General features: G+C 45.0%; 1 protein-coding gene across 2 annotated transcripts; it reads left to right on the top strand.

Moving 5' to 3' along the window:
- Positions 1-271: 271 nt before the first annotated feature.
- Positions 272-15023, top strand: LOC118097839 (surfeit locus protein 4). 2 transcript variants are annotated; one of them, XR_004694087.2, is made up of 7 exons: positions 272-423; positions 7432-7618; positions 8542-8618; positions 10599-10642; positions 12536-12722; positions 13274-14253; positions 14345-15023. XR_004694087.2 is itself a non-coding variant. In XM_035141099.2 (6 exons), exons 1-6 carry the CDS (start codon positions 373-375, stop codon positions 13538-13540), a joined length of 813 nt encoding a protein of 270 aa, XP_034996990.1. In that variant the 5' UTR covers positions 272-372; the 3' UTR covers positions 13541-15023. The 2 variants fall into 2 exon arrangements, 1 of the variants encoding a protein (XP_034996990.1); XM_035141099.2 differs by having other exon boundaries at positions 13274-15023.
- Positions 15024-17655: the final 2632 nt, after the last annotated feature.

Raw genomic sequence — 17655 nt, 5'->3', positions numbered from 1 at the left:
AAAGTAGGGGTGACAGACAGCCTGAGCCTCCACTGAGAGCCGAGAGCTGGAATTGACAGTCGCGTCAAGCGGACGCAGAGGAACGTTTCTCTGACCTTTGACCCTGGAGGCAAGGGCGGGAAAAGTCGACTGCTGTAAATGCCGGAGCTCTGATTGTAACAGGCGCCTTGTCGGCCACCGTAGCAATCGCTGCCTTAAATCGCATGGCGATCTGGAGGAGGGGTTGGGAAAGAAGCTGGCTCGGCCTGCGGTTGGTTGAGCTCAGGCACCGCCCACTCACTCGTGGAGCCCCTCAGGAAAGCGGGGAGGGGGGCAGGGGGCAGGGAGAAAGAGAAGGCGCGCGCGCGTGGCCGAGCCTCGCTTCAGCGGACCATGGCGCCCAGCGGCGATGTAATGGGGGCGGCCGAAGACCTGGCCGATCAGGTGAGTTCCTCCCCTCCCTTCCTCGGATGGAATTCCGCGGCGCGGCCGGCCTAATGAGCCGCCTGATTGGGGCCGTACCATCTTTGCCTGAGAGGAGGGGAGGGCGAGCTGGAGGAAGGTACCATTTCCCTCGCTCTTTAGTCCCTTCCCGTTCGCCTGCCTTTCGCGAGCGGGGAGATGGCGGCGGTGAGGAGGAGCAGCGTTTCAGCCCGAGGGAGGGGCGCCCTCCTGAGAGAAGGAGGCCGGCAGCCCTGTGAGCCGCTCGCCGCCTTTTTCGGGAGAAGCCAGGAGGCCGGAACGCTTCTCCTCGGGCACGGCCGCTTTCACTTCTCCTCGCTGGTCCGACCCTGCCGTGAGGCAGCGCGAGGCAGCTGCCTCAGGCGGCAAATTCCGAGGGGTGGAAAGCGGCTGGAAAGCGTGCCTAGGGGCCTGCCCTGCATCCCCTTAGTTAGCTTGCTGCCCTAGCATGGCCCACGCACGAGTGAGGTGACGTGAGCCTGCATCTGGGGCGGTGAGAAGATCGTGTGGCCGGTCTTGCCTCAGACGTGCCTGATCTGGATCCTAAGGCATGAGGGGGGGGGGGGATGGGCGAATTGACTCTGGGTGGGAAAACTAAAAGGATTGGATTGGTTGGTTGAGTTTACTTATATGCCACTTTTCTACCACAAAGAGCTGTGCAAACATTCCAAAAATTTGCCAGCAAATAAAGAGCATGCCAGTTATTCAGAAATGACAACAGAATCAATTCGGTATTGCGAAATAACCACAAGCGAGGCTTAAAGACAAAGTGAAACAAGTTAACTGACAGTGAAGTTTCTGACACTGGTCTTCCTGCCCTCAAGGAGCCTGGTTTAAAATGCAGTTTACAGGGAAAAGGGTCCTCTCTTCAGGCTAGGTGACATACGGTACAACTGGCCCCCATATCCTTACTCCAGAGGAGGCAAAAGGCCGGTGCTGGGAAGGGCCATGGCGGTCAATCGTTCCCCCAGCCTCCTGGAGTACCAAGAGCTGGTGCAAAGTTGGCTTCATGCTGCACCAGCCCTGTGTGACATGGTTTTTTGTATATCAAGGATGTGGAATCTAATCCTCCCAGATGTTGCTTAATTCCAAGCACTTTTGGTCACATCCAGCATGGTGACGGGTGGTAGGAGTTCATAGAATCACAGAATTGTAGAGCTGGAAGTTACCCCGAGGATCATTTAGTCCAACTCCCTGCAATGTAGGAATCGCAACTAAATCTAACCTGACAGATGGCTACCCAACCTCTGCTTCAAAACCTCCCAGGAAGGAGAGTCCACCACCTCCCTAGGGAGTCAATTCCACTGTTGAAACAGGTCTTACTATCACAAAGTTATTCCTGATGTTTAGTCAGAATCTCCTTTCCTGTAACTTGAAGCGATTGGTCCAGGTCCTAGCTCAGGTATCGGCAACTTACGGCCCATGGAGGCCATTTATCCAGCTCATGGGCTGCCCGTGAACCAAGCCGCCCACTCGGCAAGTCCCCCGCACGCTGCGGTAAACCAGCGTGGCGTGGGGACTCGCTGAGCAGCGCCAGAAATCGCGCCTACGAAGCCGCAGAAGCGATTTCTGGCACTGCAGACATTTTGGAAATGGGTAGCCAGCACCGGAAATCGCTTCTGCGCAGCCACGGACATGCGCAAAAGCGATTTCTGGTGCTGCACTGCCCATTTCCAAAATGTCTGCAGTGCCAGAAATCGCTTCTGCGCAGCTGCGGACATACCCAGAAGCCATTTCTGGTGTTTGGGACATGGGCAGCGTGGCACTGGAAATCACTTCTGCGCCTGTGTGGCCCATGTCCGGCCCACGGGCAGAAAACGTTGCTGACGTCTGTCCTAGCTTCTGGAGCATGAGAAAACAAGTTTGCTTTATCCTCTCTGTGACAGCCATTTAGGTATTTAAAGATGGCTATTTTACCTCCTCTGAATCTCCTCTTTACCAGGCTAAACATACCCAATTCCCTTAAACATTCCTAATCAGGCTTGGATTCCATATCATCTTGGTCGCCCTTCTCTGCACACGTTCCAGCTTGTCAACCTCCTTAAATTGTGCCCAGAACTGGACACAGTCAGTGTTAGAAACTTAATATAAGCTAAGAGCCAAATGGCACCTTAAACCTAGGTTACGGTCTCCACAATGGAATGTATGTTTGCCCAGGGAGTTGGACGAGATGACTCTCAGATCCCTTCCAATGCTACAATTCTATAATTCTATTATCTCAACTATATGTAAAGGTAAAGGTACCCCTGACCGTTTGGTTCAGTCGCAGACAACTCTGGGTGGGGTTGCACACTCATATCGCTGTATAGGCCGAGGGAGCCGGCGTTTGTCCACAGACAGCTTCCGGGTCATGAGGCCAACATGACTAAGCCGCTTCTGGCGAACCAGAGCAGCGCACGGAAACGCCGTTTACCTTCCCACCGGAGTGATACCTATTTATCTACTTGCACTTGACATACTTTCAAACTGCTAGGTGGGCAGGAGCTGAGACCGAACAACAGTAGCTCACCCGGTTGTGCGGATTCGAACCTCTGACCTTCTGATCGGCAAGCCCTAGGCTCTGTGGTTTAGACCACAGTGCCACCCGGGTCCCTTTCAACTATATGTAGCTTGCTCTTATTCATTTGCCCAGTATGCAAGGAGACACACAGTGGAAATGGAAATAGTATTAACAATGGAGTAAGGTTTTTAAACTGTAGCCCATGAGTTCCATTTAGGTAGCCTGTGGAAAGTCTGCAACACAGTCAAATATATATGTATTCAGCCTTGCACTTAGTTTATTTGATGTGATGATGGAGGACTCTGTGCAAATCAGCTGGCTTGATGGAGATGTCAGTTGCCAAAATGGTGCCCAGAAATCGCAATGTGGTTGCAATTGGACCTGCACCAGTAGCAAAACACACATGGAGAAATTTAGATACTGGAAACAGTACTTCAGCTGTGGTCTAACCAAGGCAGAATAGAGCAGTGCTATTACTTCCCCAGGAACCCAGGTGGCGCTGTGGTTAAACCACTGAGCCTAGGGCTTGCTGATCAGAAGGTCGGCGGTTCGAATCCCTGTGACGGGGTGAGCTCCCATTGCTTGGTCCCAGCCAACCTAGCAGTTCGAAAGCACGTCAAAAATGCAAGTAGATAAATAGGAACCGCTACAGCGGGAAGGTAAACGGCGTTTCCATGTGCTGCTCTGGTTTGCCAGAAGCGGCTTTGTCATGCTGGCCACATGACCTGGGAGCTATACGCCGGCTCCCTCGGCCAATAATGCGAGATGAGCGCGCAACCCCAGAGTCGGTCACGACTGGACCTAATGGTCAGGGGTCCCTTTACCTTTATTACTTCCCTTGATCTGGACACTATACTACTTTTGATGCATCACAACATTGACTCACATTAAGCTTGTGGTCCAACAACATAGGAAAAGCCACAAGTTCCACATTTAACTGTATATTGACATTACTGGTTTGGAATCCAACTAGGTGGAAGTGATTTCAGCATTTTTGGCCACGAGGAACAACACTTAAGTGTTGTGGTTATTTTCATACATCAAATAACTGTGTGTAATATACCTACATAAAATTGGCCATTGTGCTTTGTCCACAGCTGCAATTACAATAAGTACAGTCATACCTCGGTTTAAGTATGCTTCGGTTTGAGTACTTTCAGTTTAAGTACTCCGCGGACCTGTCTGGAATGGATTAATCCACTTTCCATTACTTTCAATGGGAAAGTACGCTTAAGGTTAAGTACGGACTTCCAGAACCAATTACACTCATACTTCGGGTTAAGTACGCTTCAGTTTAAGTACTCCACGGACCATCTGGAACGGATTAATCCACTTTCCATTACTTTCAATGGGAAAGTTTGCTTCAGTTTAAGTACAGACTTCCGGAACCAATTGTGTACTTAAACCGAGGTACCACTGTACTGGAGTGTAAAACAATGCATATGTAGGCTTAGAATGGGTTTCTGATTTGTGTCAATGATTATGTGCATTGAGTTATGAAAGGTGAAGACAATTCTTCCAGGTTAATCTGGAATGAAAAGGTGTGATTATTTGTGTGCACTCTGATATTAAATGGGATTTATCAACTCTTTGCCATCAAGTGCATTTTTTAATATGTTATTAAAGAGCTTCCTTGTACATGTACAGGTTATAACATAATACCTGTTTTTCTTTAACCTTTTTGGCAAATTCACCCAGTCACGTGGTATGGAATGCAAGTCTATTAGTCAGCCAAAATGAACAAAACATTTTTTATTTTTGTTGCCTTGACTATCTTTGTGCCTTGATTATCTTTCTGGCAATCAAGGCATTTTGGATAAGAGGATTTATTTTTTGCATGATACATTCAGGTATATAATGCAGACAACATTATATTGGTGAGAAACAGGTTTATCAGTGTCCTGTATTTGAAAGTTGTTCCCATGTTCAGTATACCATATTCCTAGACAAATGCATAGGATTGCAGCCTTGTGGCCCATTCTTAAGCATAACTGATCATGAGTTTTATCTACAGGTAAACATCAACATAATTTGTAAACTGGAGGTTTACAAACATTGAGTTTGTAAACTCAATTGCATGTAATTGGAATGGTAAGCATAAATGTTGTGACGTGTACCAAGGGAGAATGGGTGGGCCTCATTGAGGGCAACTTTCTGAAGTTACAAGTTGCCTGAGGAATATGAAGTGACTTGCACTTCCTGTTCTCCACATAAAGCACCACCAGAATTTGCTCTTAAGACTGTGAACTATATATCACTTAGAACTGGTAAAGAAAAGAAAACTTCAATTACCCTATATACTCTAGTATAAGCCGAGTTTTTCAGCACATTTTTTATGCTGAAAAAGCCCCCCTCAGCATATACTCGAGTGAGGCGGCGGTAGAGGGATGAGCAGCCCGAAAGGAGCCCTTTCTCGCCGCTGGTCCCGCCGCCCGCCTCTTGCAAGGGCAGGCACAGGAGCCGCAGTTGGGAGCTGCGCTGCGCTGTGCCTCTCCCAACCACAGCTCCTACCGGTATGCCTCCTCTTGCGAGTGGCAGAGGTGGCGGCGGAGGAACGAGCAGCCCGAAAGCAGCCCTTTTGGGCTGCTCCTTCCTCCTCTGCCTTTGCCACTGTCGGTGGAGGAATGAGCAGCCTGAAAGCAGCCCTTTCCGGCTTCTCCTTCCTCCTCTTACTCGAGTCAATAAGATTTCCCTGTTTTGGGGGGTAAAATTAGGTGCCTCAGCTTATATCCGGGTCAGCTTATACTCTAGTATATACGTAATCATAGTTTTTAATTAAAAGAAGTATTCACCAATCATATGGTGTTTTATTAAATAGTTAAATCTGCATATGTTCTTCATTTGAATAACAAATGTTTGAGAATGGGAAGGGAAGGTTACTTAATTGATAAATACAGTGGTACCTCGACTTATGAAGACGATCCGTTCTGCGGTCGTCTTCGTAAGTCGAGGTTTTCGGTTGTCGAAGCATTACAGTGCATGCACCGACTGCGCAGGTGCAGAACGCACGTGCCGGATGGACTTCCGGAGGCTTCGACTTTGGAAGTCAAAGCCTTCAGATGTCGAGGTATGACTGCAAGCCTGTTTGTGTCCTGTCTGGTTCCATCTTAGGAGAAGCATTCCTTCTTATGTGAGAGATGCCTCTTCTAAAGTGGTGCCTACCATCCACAGTTTTGGTTAAGGACTTGAATGAAAAATAATTCAAAACTTCATCACTGACTTGCCTTTCCTTGAAATCAATTAAAAGTTTTAATTCATCAACCAAATGTTGGCAGCTATAGCCTTGTGCTTGCTTACCTGGGAGTAAAGCCATTTGAATTCAGTAGTTGAATTCTAAATTAGTATGCATAAGATTGCAATTTAAATGACACAGCCCTACTATTGCTCCTTTATTGTTGAAGTTTGCAGGGCCATGGGGGTAGGAGAGGGTCTCTAACAAGACTAATGATCCTTGCATAAAAATAGTGGGGCCAGTGTTGTGCTAGTATGCTAACCTCATGCTGCCATGGAATGTGCTGTACTGTCTGGGGCTTGTCAACTGTTGAAGCATTTTGTCCTGGTGCATCCTTTTAAGGATTGCTGTGGAATGGGGGGCGGCTGGTGGCCCCCTTGGATTTTTTTTTGGGGGGGCTGGCCCCACAGCCCCCTGTAGATGGTGCTCCTGATTCAGGCGGTCTGTGGGAATAATGCAGAACAGTTGGGAATATCTGTATTTGCCCTGCATTTGATTTCCTCCCCTGCCCCTGCAAGGCCATTTTGATCGAGGCTGAACAGGTTAACAAGGCCCTGGCCTAGGTCCCATGATTTTCATTATATGTGAGAAACTCCTTTGTCACTTGAGACAGATGGATGCCAACATCAACAGGAATGGGTTTTGATGTTGCTGGTGATGAAGGGGGGAAAGTTTATTAAGTAGTCCATCAAGGCCACTAGCCATTTTAAGTTATCTTTGCAAAAAAGAAAAAGCTTGCAAACTGCTGCTTGAAAGGAATTTTGTGTGTGAGAGGGGAGGTTGGGAGCAGAGAAAATGACTAAGTCGGGAGCCACTATGTCTTCAAACAGATAAGATTTAGCATTTGGATTTACCTCAAGCAGCAGAATGTATATGTATTGTTGTTTTGTCTCCTGATATGAGGGAAAATGATAAGTAGTACCGTACCAGACTCAGACTCTGTAAGAGATTAGTTTCACTTGTCTACATGTTTCATTCAGGAGCAGGTCTGAAAACGAAAGTGTTTGGAGCAACCTACACTTGACCAATACACCAAGTTATAACGTCAGTAGCTTGTTCTTGCATGTATAAATTGGCCAGATACATTTGCCTTCCAGATGTTGAACGTATGTAGTATATATTTGCCACCTTGTGGAGCAGAAGAACCCAGAGATCATTTGGACAAAGTTGGTATTAAGTCTAGGCAAGGCTGACCTTCATTTCTGCAGCCATTTAGGGGCACTGTCCTGTCTCTCATGTTGTCTTTCTTTCGCCCCAGTTCCTGCGTGTGACAAAGCACTACCTACCTCATCTGGCTCACCTCTGCCTGATTAGCACCTTCTTGGAGGATGGCATCAGGATGTGGTTCCAGTGGAATGAACAACGAGACTACATCAACATGTCATGGGGAAGCGGTGCACTCTTAGCCACACTTTTTGTATTAATCAACATGTGTGGGCAGCTAGGTAAGGGCTTCTTCCTTTGGTGACAGGGTGAAGAATGATCTGGTATCCTCCATTGGTATTGCTGCCAAAGGTGGGACACAAGTACATGGTTGCATTCTTTCTAGAACTTTCAGTGAGTGATTTGCCTTGAGGGCCAAATTTAGAATGCAGACTAGGGACTAGGTTTTATGTTTACATCAAACAGCATTAGTTTTCATAGAATTTGTCAAAGCCCTGCTCTTTGAAACTAGACACACTAAGATAGTACTGTATACGGTAGTAACCTCAAATGTTTACAGCTCCAGAATAAAAAATTAAAACCTAACAGTTTAAACTAAAAAGGCTGGGCAAATAAAAAAAATCCACCCAGTGCCAGAGAAGCTTCCTTGTGGAAAGTATTCCCAGCCAGGCACCACAGCAGAGTAGCATTCTCCATCTGCCTCACTTCAGAAGACAGGAATTCAGGAATTGTCCTCCAAAGAAGAGCTTAATATTTGGGCATGCTCATGCAGAATAAGGTGGCTTTACATATGTTAAAATATTTATATCTCACCCTGTATCAAATTTATCTCAGGGCAGGGTACAAAACAATAATTCAAAATAGCAATTTCATTAGTAAAACAAGAAGCATATGAAACAGTAAATAACTGTAATCGTAAAACACAGAGCAGCCAACTACTATAATAGTAACTTGCAAAATTAACAGTTTATAAACGCCTGAGAAAATTACCAGGTCTTAACCTGGCACCAGAATGAGACTGACATTGGCACCAGACGGACCAAAGAGGGGAGCATATTCCACAATCCGGGTGCCAACACTCTTCATTTAAAGCTGCTTCAGGACAAGTGTAGGAAACAGGCATGTGGAAAACACTTTCTGTATTTTGTTTCCTTGCTGCAATTCTTCTGTCGTCCCTGAAGCACCTTCTCTCTTGTTCTTTTAGCTGGGTGTGTGCTTGTTCTCGCCAGAAAGTTTGTCCCTTACGCATGCTTTGGCCTGTTTGGAATCATTTTCATGCAGGTGAGTTGAAAGTGTAAGGAACAAGATCTAGATCCCAGAGTGAAAAGATATGCTCGGATCCAGTCAAGCTGCTTCAGGGTAGGAGGATCATGTTTTCATTTCTTTACAATTATTTACATGCCTCTGTTCCTTCCTAGAGTTCAGATCAACAAACACCATAAAATATAAACAGAATAGAAAGCAGTAAAATTCACAGCAGTCCAAATAAGCAGGAGGTTTGATTAAACAGAATCTGCCCTCCAAAACAGTAGTAGTGATGGAGCCATATAGGAATAAAATGTTAAGGTTTGAGGTATGCTGAAATTATATGAAGTTCTGTATCTATTGCCGAATGTCAATTGTAAAAGACTTTGAATGATAGCAATTCAATGTTTATTGCCAATAAGCTTCAATAAAACAATGCTTATTAACTATATTATCAGTCTTAAATTATCAAACATGTTTTGACCCAATATTCTTCCTCAATGGCTTCTCTTTGCAAAACATTTTTTTCATCTTTAAGGCAAAATACAGAATTCCTTGAGTCCAGTGCAGCATTTGGCAAGTCTTGAGCTTGTGAGCAAGTTGTTCAAAGTATTATTCTACTTTCTGGTTGTTTACAGCAAAGTAGGTGTGCCAAGTCTAGCAGATTGATTGTGATACCTACTTTCCTGGAGTACAGTCCACTTCATTAGATGCCTAAAGTGTTATTCCACTGGATATAATAAACAAAAAGAAAAACATATATATATAAGCAAAAAGACAGCAATAATTGTCCAGTATTTCTTTGTAAAGTTCAATTGCATAGAATAGGGGTAGCTGCCCTTCGAATGTTGATGAACTTCAAACTCCCATTAGCCACAGCCAACTTCTCCAGTAGTCAGGGTGATGGGAGTTCTTGTCCAGCAACATTTGGAGAGTCACAGGTTAGTCTCCCCTAGTTTACAAGATAAGAAGAGACTGATTTAGTCACAACAGCAACCACAGACTAGAAAGATGGTAGTAATTGTCATTGTGAATGGACAACTCTCTTCTTAGCTTGTACGCATTTGGGCTGTGCCTGGAACAGGGAAATGTCTTCTGCTGTTTCTTGCATTCAATTATTCCCTGGCCTCAGTGTCTGTAAACCTCTTATCTCTGTACCTGTGTGTGTACACATCTGGTGGAGAACTCTTCATACTTCTGATAAAATGAGCAATAGTCCGCAAAAGCTTCTGCGCCAATAAATCCCAGTCTTTAGAGTGGCTGAAGACTCTTCATTGTTTCAGCAGAAAAACACGGCTACCGCTCTCATTGTACATTAGTGATAATTTTTTGTACTGCACTAAGAACATAAGACAAGCCCTGCTGGATCAGGGCAAGGGTCCATCTGGTCCAGCATCTTGTTCTCACAGTGCAGAAGCAGAACGTGAGCATAGCAGCACTCTGCCCACCTGTGATTCCCAGCAACCAGTATTCAGAGGCTGACAGTGGAGGCAGAACACGGACATTGTGGCTAGTCGCCAGTGACAGCCTTATACTCCATTAATTTGTCCAATCCTCTTTTAAAGCCCTCCAAATTGATGGCCATCACTACCTTGGGTGGGGGGGATTTAGTTTAACTGCACTGTGTGAAGAAACAACTTCTTTTGTCTGTCCTAAGTCTTCCAACATTCAGTTTCATTGGATTTCCCCAATATGTGAAATTTAGAATTATTTTGTTTGCCTCAATGTGCATCATTTTTCATTTGCTCACATTAAATTGCATTCCTCATTTTAATGCCTATTCGCACACTCTTGAGAATCTTCCTGAAAACTAAGTGAACGTTAGTCTCACACACCAGCTCCCAATGAAAGGCGGCTCCTGCCCCCAAAGCTGTTTTCTAGGAACTCTCAACAACTGTTCACGGCTGCTGCCAAGGAAATCATTCCTATCCCAGGAAATCTGGAGATTATGTAGAGCCCTTGAGCTAAACTAATGATGGTGTCCTCATCACTACCTACTGCTTTCTTGTTTTTCAGACAATTGCCTACAGTATTTTATGGGACCTCAAGTTCTTGATGAGGTGAGTTAAAACCAGAAGGCACGTTGTGTTGTAACTCCACAGAGGATTCATGATGGGGTATTTTGATGTACTTCACCTTTAGTATGGGAAATATTTCTCTCATTCTCTCACACCCACATACCTTCATGTAAGCTTATGCAAGTTAGAGAGGGTTGACTCGTGTGCCTGAGAAGAGGCTGGTTGCTAGTTTGATGGTGGAAACAAGTTACTTATAAAGGGGGAAAGGAAGCTGTATTGCACATAATCCCACCTCTAAGATTACTGGCCAGTGATGCTATGCTCAGCAACATAGTGCAACTTGATAATGTCATGGTGACCAACCGGATTATAGGCAGTCCCTTTCATAAGCATTCAACTGTGCTCTGTCTCAAGCTCCTTTCACTCAGAACTCTCACAGTGTTGTCACCAGTCCATATAGATTGAAAAAGTGACCGTAGTAATTCTTGTATAAAGACAAAAAGTATACAGGGTCTGCAAGTGGCCTCCTCTAGCTGCCCCTCCTTAAGTGCTTGGAAGGCTGGAAGAGGTTTCTCGCCATAAAAAAATAATCCAAAGAGAGGTCCTTGTTCCTTATTGCATAAAGATGCTGTCTTGATTGTGCCAAAAGCCAAGCAGGTTTTATTTTAAATAAACCTCTGTTTCACACTCTCAGATAGTTGCTTCCACTGGTCCCAATGGTAACTAATTTATAATAATTAATTCAGATATTTCTTATTTTCTAGGCATTTGGAGGTGCCCCAGCTTCTCTGATAAAGACAAAACAGTAATTTATAAAAACAAAACATAACTGTTTAGGCTCACAAAAGCTTCAACTTTAGACACAGATTAGTTCAATAGATGGTAAATACTCTTCTTAGGAAATGGGGTTCTGAGAATCCAAAATCTAAAATAAAATATCTTTATAAACATTTCTGTACCCCTATGCGGATAGGGTTCACACTTGCCCTATATTCATGGCCTAGGGGGGCAGACACTGAGTCTTTGCTTACTGTCTCTAAGCACATGTCGGGAGACAAAACAACAGGCTCTCTAATCTCTTGAGGAAAATTAGAGTCCTGCGATGGAGGAAAAATGCCAGCATTGGGGAAAGGATGACTCAGCCCTTTGGGCTGTGGACTATTCAATATTTTACAAGTCCTAGAGTGGGGCGTCTTAACGTTATAAGGCCAAGTAGCGCATCTAGAAATATAGAACTTACAAGCACCAAAAATACCCATCTCAAAAAAGAAAACATGGTAAAGCTCAGAATGCTCCCCCCAAAGGCAAAACATGTAACCCCAAACAAATAAAACACAGAAGAAGCAGGATCCCTCTCCCCACAAAGAACCCAGCAGCCTCTTTCCAACCATAAAAACCGAAGGCAAAGCAGGACCCACGTCCTGGCAAGAGTTAAGAGGCAAGGCTTTAAAAATTAAACTGGAGGAGGAGCCCAGAATGGAGAGCTTTCTCATTGTCTATGCTAAATCACAGAAGCTGTTGCAGGAAGAATATCTAATCCTCACCTCCTTGGGTTATGTGGCCATGGTTATCTTGGAACACTGAGTGAATGGGCAGCCATCTACCAGAAAGATACTGTAATCTAGGTTAAAGAAAAATACATGTATCAAGTAAGGTAAACTAGGTTTGCTGACTCTCAGAAGGGGGTTTTAAGTGGTAGTAATTAAGTCAAGCAGGCCAGAGTTGCCATAGGTGTCATTTAGAGGTGTGAAAAAAGAGCACCAGGTGCATCCCAGCAGTTAGGAAGGCAAAAATTGTGGGGTTAGGGAAGCAGCAGAATCATGAGAAGGCCCAGGTGCTGAGTGCTACTGTGTTACAGAATATGCCGTTTGATACCTCCATTGCAGACCCCAGGGCCAAATTGTCTGAGCCCCTTATGTTTTTTCTCCCTCATAGGAATTTGGCTCTCGGAGGTGGACTGCTCCTGCTACTTGCAGAATCTCGTTCTGAGGGGAAGTCCATGTTTGCTGGAGTCCCTACCATGGACGATATCTCACCACGGCAGTACATGCAGCTTGGTGGGCGCTTGCTCCTGGTTCTCATGTTCATGACGCTCCTTCACTTCGAAATTGGCGCCTTCACTGTGAGTGGCATCCACCATTACAAGATTTGGTTGGGTTTTCTCTGTCTGCAAAATTGGCTGGTATTCAATTGAAATGAGCGCAAACTCAGTTGGGCCATTGTGTGCTACCTCACCACTGGATAGTAAATAGACCAGGCCCTTGAAATTTAAGACATTATCCTGACTAATAAAGGAAACTACTCAGTTTGGCTTTTGCTGCAGCCTTGTCACTTACCAAAGACCCAGGGATGGAGAATCTGCTAGGCTTGACTTCTCTCCTACTCTGGTGTCTTTTTCAAACGCCACTGGGCTGAATAGGCCAGCAAATATTCAGAGAGTGCTGTTGCATCACCTTAGATAACAGCTTGTCTGTTCTTAGCAATCACAGAGCTAGAACAAATTAAGTTAAATAAGAAAATACATACGCATTTTCATAATGTATTGAGGAGGTCACAACATTTGTTTTACTTGGGTGCATGCCTGCTCTCTGTGGTTGATAACAAGTTGGGGACACCAGCCACTGAAGCAAAGAATGCATTAAATTGAAGTGTGGTATTTGTCTTCCTCCCTAGATTTTCCAGGACATCTTTGGCATGGCGCTTATCATTTTGGTAGCCGTTGGCTTCAAGACCAAGCTTGCTGCTCTTACCCTAGTCATCTGGCTTTTCATCATCAACCTGATCCAGAATGCCTTCTGGAGCGTCCCCACTTACAGGCCTCTCCACGATTTTCTCAAATATGACTTTTTCCAGACTATGTCTGTCATAGGTGGCCTGCTGCTTGTTGTGGCTTTGGGACCTGGGGGGGTTTCCATGGATGAACACAAGAAAAAGTGGTAAAGATGGACTCTAAACAGAGCTCAGTGTGTGGGCGGGAAAGGGAGGGGAGGGAGGGAAGGGGACAAAGTACAGCTTTTACAAACCTGTGTAGAATTTTCTTCTCCCTTGATTGATTCTCTTGCGGTTTATCATAGTTCACGGTTGCCTTATCAGGGTAGAAAAGCCTTTGCCTTCTATCCTGTTTGAGACATGTAAATTAAAGTCAAATTATATATATATATGTATGTATGTATATTGATTTACTGAACTTTTATACTTATCCTTTGAGACCCCGTGGTTTTCTGGGGCACTGTGACATATTGCCTTGTGAGAGGCCAGGATTAAAAAGTGGTTTTCTGGTAGAGTATGCAGGAGTATTCTAGGTAATGAGGTAGTCCCATTGCCAGATTCGCTCTGCCTAATGTCTAGAAATCAAAACCTATGCTGGGTTTCTAAGGTCCACAAGTGTTTGTGATTATAAAGTATTTCCACCACTTTTCTCCTCTAACCTCTTCGCGCGCACACACACAGACACACACACACACTAGCCTGGACACCTCTTAGTAGAACTCAGGGTGTACACATGGTGCAGTTTTTGCCTCTCTACCAAGCTGGGACTTGCTGGAACAGATGAAGCCTGAATTGCCCTGGAAGTAACACAATGGCAGAACCTCCCAACACCTAGACATGAGCATAAATGTTGGAAGAATCTGGAAGGGAAAGACTGCTCTAAGGTAGGTTTGGGGAACATTTGGCCCTCATGTTGCTGAACTACACCTCCCAGTATCCATGGCTACTTGTCATGTTAGCTGAGGCTGCTGGGAGGTATAGTTCAGCAGTATCAAAACAGCCATAGGTTCCCTACACCTGCTCTGAGGACAAAGAGTGCCTTTCAGGATGTTCTTCAAGACGAAGTATCCAACTTAGGGGAGGAATAGGAGAAGCAATGGATTTAAACCAAGGTGAGGAACCTGTTTGGGGCTGAGGCATTAACCCAGTTGAAAGCTCTCAAGGGCTGCATTCTGGTAGTGGGCAAGCCCAGAACTATACAAACAAAAGGTTTTTTCTCATGAGAAAAGCGACATATATTGAAGTCTCAGTAACTCCACTCTAGGTTCACTTCCAATTTCCTAGATTTCTTTTGGGACAAAGTATGTATTTTCAAAAAAAGCTCCTGCAAGTGTGAAAGGCAAAAAGAGCTTGATAATCACAGCAGAAGAATGCAACAGTCAGTACACACTGAATGAAAAGCTGCCTTACAGCTATTCAGCCTCAAATACAAAATGCATAGACACAAAATAGCAAGGAAAGAAGTTTGAGCTTTGCTGATGCATTTTCCTCTGCTTTGAAGAGGGAGGAAAATACAAAAGCCCTTTGTATTATAAGTGTGACTGAAGTTTTTCTTACTTCCTGCAGCAGATCTGCTTGCAGAAGAAGGAGCTATTGCACTCGAGATCTGTTGGTGCATTTTAATATTGAAATAAACCGATTAGTCACGTCTCTTCTCAACATTTTGTTCATATTCTGCAGTAGGTGTTTCCTGCTAATCATTGACAGGATTTATATTTTCTTCTAATTGCTGCCGTAGGCAGTAGCACCATCAATATGCATAGTGCTTTACCCAGTGACATAAACAAAAACACATTATAAACTTAGTTTTTTAATGCTCAGTATATAAATCATAGGTATGGTAGGGACCCAGGTGGCGCTGTGGTTTAAACCACTGAGCCTAGGGCTTGCTGATCAGAAGGTCGGCGGTTCGAATCCCTGTGATGGGGTGAGCTCCCGTTGCTTGGTCCCAGCTCCTGCCAACCTAGCAGTTCGAAAGCACGTCAAAATGCAAGTAGATAAATAGGAACCGCTACAGCGGGAAGGTAAATGGCGTTTCCGTGTGCTGCTCTGGTTTGCCAGAAGCGGCTTTGTCATGCTGGCCACATGACCTGGAAGCTATACGCCGGCTCCCTCGGCCAATAATGCGAGATGAGCGCGCAAACCCAGAGTCGGTCACGACTGGACCTAATGGTCAGGGGTACCTTTACCTTTACCTTTATATAAATCATACACATAAATAATTTAAAAAGCACCAATAAGCCTTGAGGAAAGCCAGCTATGTTAACTGCCTCAGATGAAATCGTTTTGTTGTTAACTTGTTAAACAATAATATTGCTGGTCTACTGCAGATCACCTTGAGATCTAGAAGATCCCAGTCTTGCCTTTTTGTCTGCTCCTGCCTCTGCAGTCCCATCAAGAGTTGTGGGACTTTGCATTGGCTTTGAAGGGCATTTCCTCTTTTATTTCTTTTGGACTGCTGTAAAAGTAGCTGCTCTGACAACTTCTTCTCAAGTAATTACAGTACCTCAGATGAACTACTTTTAATTTTTCGTCTCGGTGGAATAGGCAGCAATTACTGCATAATGGGAGTGTTTGCTGAGAGACTGAGGTACTAAGTTCAACCAGAAAGCACTGGAGATTGCATTTCTTGAGATGCAAGGAAGCCCGGCGGTCTGTCGCTTGAACTTACCTCTCAGTCAACACTAATGACACCCCTTTGGGTGCCTGACCCTTCCTGTACCACCTCCTTCAGACCCAACATGCTTGAATCTTCAGCCTTTCCTCTCGTTCCTCTTGAGTGGGCTGGCCTGCTCCCAGCGCCAATAGTTTTCTTTTCTTGGACTTATGACACAAGCTTTCCCACATACCCTTTAGCTGCTTGCAAAATCTGAAACCAGCCCTGAAGATCTGCCAACTTAAATCATGCTCTTCAGGGGCAAAGGTTTAAATAGGCAGCTACTACTGATCTTCAGTTACTGCTGCTACAATAAAGGACAGCAACGCCCATCAAGTTGTTAGCAGGTTGGGGGGTGGCTGAAACGGATGTAACTGGACTTTTATTAACTTGCCTCTCTCTCCCTAACTACCACCTCTGACTTGTCCACTTCATGCGCTGCCCACATGACAGCTTGCGCCATAATAAACCAGTTAGTCTCTTAAGAAGCCACAGCAATTTGTCTTGATTTTACCATATGACCCATTCAGCAGTTTCTTAAATAGGAGTCGTAGTTTGAACTAAGTTGGGGTTGAAGCGCCAGCAATGTTGGCTCCAGCCACTGGCTCACTCCTATGTGTATCAAGAGGCTCAGGCAAAGGATCCCTTAACCATCTCCTCTGCAAGGTGAATAGTAACAGCGCCTTAAGTAGAGTCAGCCTTTTACACACCTCAGTTCACATTTGCCTCTGCCTTGGTCCCTGAAACCTTACCACAATTCAAGGTGGATAATAAAGGATGTATTAATTTTTTAAAAAAACTTTGCTTGCGTCTTGTAATGAGTAGCTGAGGATGTGTTTGTATCTACTCGGTTGAACAAAAGTAGCTGTTCCCAGGCACAAGTTAAGGTGGTAGTTTTGTCCTTTAAAGCCTTATATGCTTTGGGACCACAAACCTTTGGGATCTGCTTTTGCTTGCATCCTATAGCAATAATGCAACAGGAATTTACACAATATAAAAGGGACCTGCCCAGCATCACAGTAAAAAACATACTACCCATCGGAGCTGTCTCTTATGAGGTGTTAGAATACATACAATGATGGGCCAGGTGGGGGCTCCCCTGTAAAGGGCAGGCCATAACAAGGGAAATGCCATTCCTACAGCCACCCAGTGTGGGACCTTGGATGTAGACTTGTGTTGCATGGACAGGAACACGTGAGAGAAGATGGTCCTCACATTATCTATGGCAGGGGTCAGCAAACTTTTTCAGCAGGGGGCCGGTCCACTGTCCCTCAGACCTTGTGGGGGGCCGGACTGTATTTTGAAAAAAAATATGAACGAATTCCTATGCCCCACAAATAACCCAGAGATGCATTTTAAATAAAAGGACACATTCTACTCATGTAAAAACACCAGGCAGGCCCCACAAATAACCCAGAGATGCATGTTAAATAAAAGGACACATTCTACTAATGTAAAAACACCAGGCAGGCCCCACAAATAACCCAGAGATGCATGTTAAGGACACATTCTACTCATGTAAAAACATGCTGATTCCCGGACCATCCGCGGGCCGGGTTTAGAAGACGATTGGGCCGCATCCGGCCTCCGGGCCTTAGTTTTGGGACCCCTGATCTATGGGGTGTGTGTG

Source organism: Zootoca vivipara, chromosome 16 (genome assembly GCF_963506605.1).
Source record: "Zootoca vivipara chromosome 16, rZooViv1.1, whole genome shotgun sequence".
NCBI lineage: Eukaryota > Metazoa > Chordata > Lepidosauria > Squamata > Lacertidae > Zootoca > Zootoca vivipara.
The sequence above is the reverse complement of the archived record's forward strand: the minus strand, read 5'-3'. Positions and strand labels throughout refer to the sequence as shown.